The following is a 3561-nucleotide window of genomic DNA, read 5'->3' as shown; positions in this document are numbered from 1 at the left end:
TGTGTGTGTGTGTGTGTGTGTGTGTGTGTGTGTGTGTGTGTGTGTGTGTGTGTGTGTGTACCTGTGTTCGAAGGATCTCTCCTTTGGTAAGCTGCATGTCTCCAGTGAGTTCTTTCACAGTGATGCCCAGTGGCTCCAGCCGCTTACCAAAGTAGTTCGTCATCTCAGCCGCCAAGGCTTTCATGGGAGCCACATATACGATCTACAGAGAGAGCGGCGTGGAAATGAATGTGAGTGGAGGAGAGAGAGTGGAGCAAGGTTGTAGACGGGGCTGAAAGGACACTGTGGTGATAAATGAGCAAAGAGGGGCAGCATCATTTGTTCCCCAGCTACCAGCACAAATCAGTTTATTGTGAAATGTCACAGCGCTCGCATGGATAAAATGTAATGGTGATGTATGAAAAGCAGCTTTTGTCACTGCTGGTGTTTGTCAGTGTACGAGCTTTTACACAGAACAAAGACTGTCTGCGTTATTGATGTGTGTGTGGATCTGACACTGGGTTTAAGACCAGTGCTTTTAGACCAAGCTGTCAGCACTGCCAGTGTTTCAGAGTCTGTTTCCTACTGTTGCTATTTGTCATTTTGACCACCGTGATCTTCTGCTTTTCTAACCCAGCACTGACAGATGAACTACAGAGACTCGGTGGACGAGCGCCGTGTGGCTTTACAGCGCACACATTCATGAACAGCTGATCATAATAATGGGGTCATCATTATTCACCAATCAAATTTGATAACAAATCATCACTCAGTCATCGGCTCAGCTTCAGCCTCTGAAGAAAACAGCAGAGACTACGTTGTCTTTGCTCAGCACAGACGCATTCATACACATAAACAGTGTCGGGTGTGTGAACATGCAGGCCGATTAGCTCCGCCCACATTAAATGCAGGCTCATTTCTGTGAATGAACATGTTTAAAAGGCATTTAGCATCAACCTTTAATACAAAGGCTGTTTTATGAAACATCACATCTCTGTCACATGTGGCAAAGTTACACTTAGTCCCTCAGTAGGCACATTAGATGTGAACTGTAACAGCTGTAGGCAGGAAACTCAAAGTGCTTCACGCTGCAGTTTTCCATCCCTGAAATGCTATTGGCTGATTGTAATAACGTACACTTCTCACAAGAGTTAAGGGGACACTCGACCCAAAGTCAGAACTACACCCCTGAACCTGCTTTGGTACCTATCAGAGTAATGGTTTGGTGGGCGGTGCCAGCAGCCCACCGCTCTCCCCTTACACTTCCTGTCTGTTGATGCTTGTCGTTCGTTTCCTTCTCAGCAGTGACAGCATGAGATGGTACCGTTACACTGACTGCTTTAGTATTTAGCATCATCAGTGCTGTAGATCCTTTCAGACTCACAAGACAATCCAGGGAAACATCATTACTGGAGTGAAACAACACGCAAACTGTTCAAATCAACCGAACAAACTAAGCATCTTAAAGGAAGTCCCATGACTCCAGCTCCCCTTGACTTCAACCTATCAGAGCAGTCCTATTAACTCCCTGCCTGAAATCTCAGCGAGTGATCTGAATCCCTGCAGGGCTTGTGTGAAACTTCACCAGGGAGCAAACTGAATCTCCAGGACTCGTGTTCAAAGGCTCCGAGCTGGAGTGACGCTACAAACAGGAAGCAGTTATCACAAAGACATCTTTCCTTGACAGATCAGTACACTACAGCCGTTTCAGCATAAACAGCACTAATAAGTGTAGCTGATGTGTGCATCGCACCTTGAATTCATCTTTCTTAATGACGCCACCGGGCTGCAAGTGCTGACGGATTTCATGGAGAACTGTCAGCATGGCGATGTTGGTCTTGCCAGCACCGGTTGGAGCACAGATCAGGAGGTTCTCATTGGTGTTGTAGGCCGTCTCGAACACTATGGACTGAATCCTGTTCAGGCGCTTCATGCCCTTGAACACCAGCTGCCCAATCTGTGGAAATAAGACAAGCACACAGAATTATGACCCCTGAAAACCACGTGTTCGAATATGTGTGATCAGCAGTGCTGTTACTTTGTGACCGACCCGTGTCAGCGCACAGAGTGTCTGTCAAACAAACACCAAAGGACCACAGACACAGGAGATGTATTTGCAACCCACATGTGTGCTGTAGTGGGTGTGGACATATGAGGTCCCGCCCCCTGCCCCCCTCACACACAAGCTCCCACCCTTTGATATGCAACAGGAATTTAGACGCTAACAGTCAGTGTATCATTTTATCACTTTGTAACAAATAAGGATTAGTGATAAGCACCTTTGAAACACTGGCACAGGAGAGGAGGGAGGGAAGTCTTCACCATGACACTTATACTGGGACTATATGCTGTACTGGGACTATAAGCTGTACTGGGACTCACTAACACACTGAAGCACAGAGGCTAAGGTTGGCCTGTGCAGTCTGACCTGGCTGCAGTGAAGCTCGCAGGACTTTCACACACACGGTGTGAATACTTCTGAACTTTCTATTTTCAATAAAATGTTAGCACACTGACTGATGAGGTGCTGCCCATGTTTAGATATAACATGGTCAGATTACATTGAATTTCTATCCATGCATCAACATGATCCATGTGGCTGAGTAATAATAAAGCAATAATGCTGCTAATTCCTGTCTGAAGCCACTGATGTCAGTTATCACTGATGTCGTTTGTCATTTATTCTGAAGAGACCAACAGAATCACTGTGCTGCACTTGTTCCATCACATCTGTGCAGACGTGAAGCTTCTGCATATGCAGGCCATGAATCTGAGACGTGGCGTTCTGACTGACGGGCACCGCGTGTGCCAGAAGACATTGCTTTTCTACTGTCAGCACAAAACCACCGTACACATATTCTCCATCAAACTGGCAACACCCATGTATATTTAATGTTAAAATCTGAATTCATAATGCATGCGCACTGACTAATTCTGCAGGTCAACACGCTCCTTTCTGCTAAATAAAAGGCAGGCTATTTGAATCCCGCCCACTGTGATGACCCCCACTGTGGCTGTGATTCTTGTGGTATTTTGGGTTCAGATAAACTGAGCAGATTCTGGTTGTGCCGTTAAACTAAATAAAGACTTAGGGCCGTACCTGTACAACAAACCCTGGTAGGCACTGACGCAGCTCTGGACTGGTTGCCCTTGGCAACTAGATCTGGGCCAATGCCAACTATTCAGTGCAGTCGCTGGCAACTGCATTTTTTATGACAGAAACATGCTGCAGACTCCTGACATGCAGTACAGACAGGTGATCAGTTACAGCCCGTGTCAGTGACTCAGTGTGAACACAAACTGGAAAATTAAAAAGCATGAAGGAGGACGAGTGCTGAGACGAGCTGCCACTCAACCTGGCCTCTGTCCGCCTTCACCATGGCAACAGAGTGTGGGTGATGGCCCTCAATCTACACTGCCTCTGATAAGGACAGAAACGGCCACCGTGAAGGACAGGTGGTGCCACACACACGCACACACACACACCCACACACACACACAACACACACCACACACTACACAAACACACACAGTACAAAAAACACAGCACACAGTACAAAACACAAACACAGTACAAACACC

The 3561-nt window shown here is 46.7% G+C and overlaps 1 protein-coding gene across 8 annotated transcripts in view; it reads right to left on the bottom strand.

The window, feature by feature from the left end:
• The window catches only part of ascc3 (activating signal cointegrator 1 complex subunit 3), a gene marked incomplete at its 3' end in the record, with an annotated part of 122202 nt that overhangs the window by 52075 nt on the left and 66566 nt on the right, over positions 1 to 3561 (bottom strand). For all 8 annotated transcript variants that reach the window (XM_014330397.2, XM_014330395.2, XM_014330396.2 and 5 more), the window contains 2 exon segments: positions 62 to 202; positions 1733 to 1936. In XM_014330397.2, the coding sequence (XP_014185883.1) occupies positions 62 to 202; positions 1733 to 1936 (345 nt within the window).

The sequence above is a fragment of the Haplochromis burtoni genome, unplaced genomic scaffold (assembly GCF_018398535.1).
Source record: "Haplochromis burtoni strain Fernald_Lab_line unplaced genomic scaffold, NCSU_Asbu1 Contig_785, whole genome shotgun sequence".
Classification (NCBI taxonomy): Eukaryota; Metazoa; Chordata; class Actinopteri; order Cichliformes; family Cichlidae; genus Haplochromis; species Haplochromis burtoni.
The sequence above is the reverse complement of the archived record's forward strand: the minus strand, read 5'-3'. Positions and strand labels throughout refer to the sequence as shown.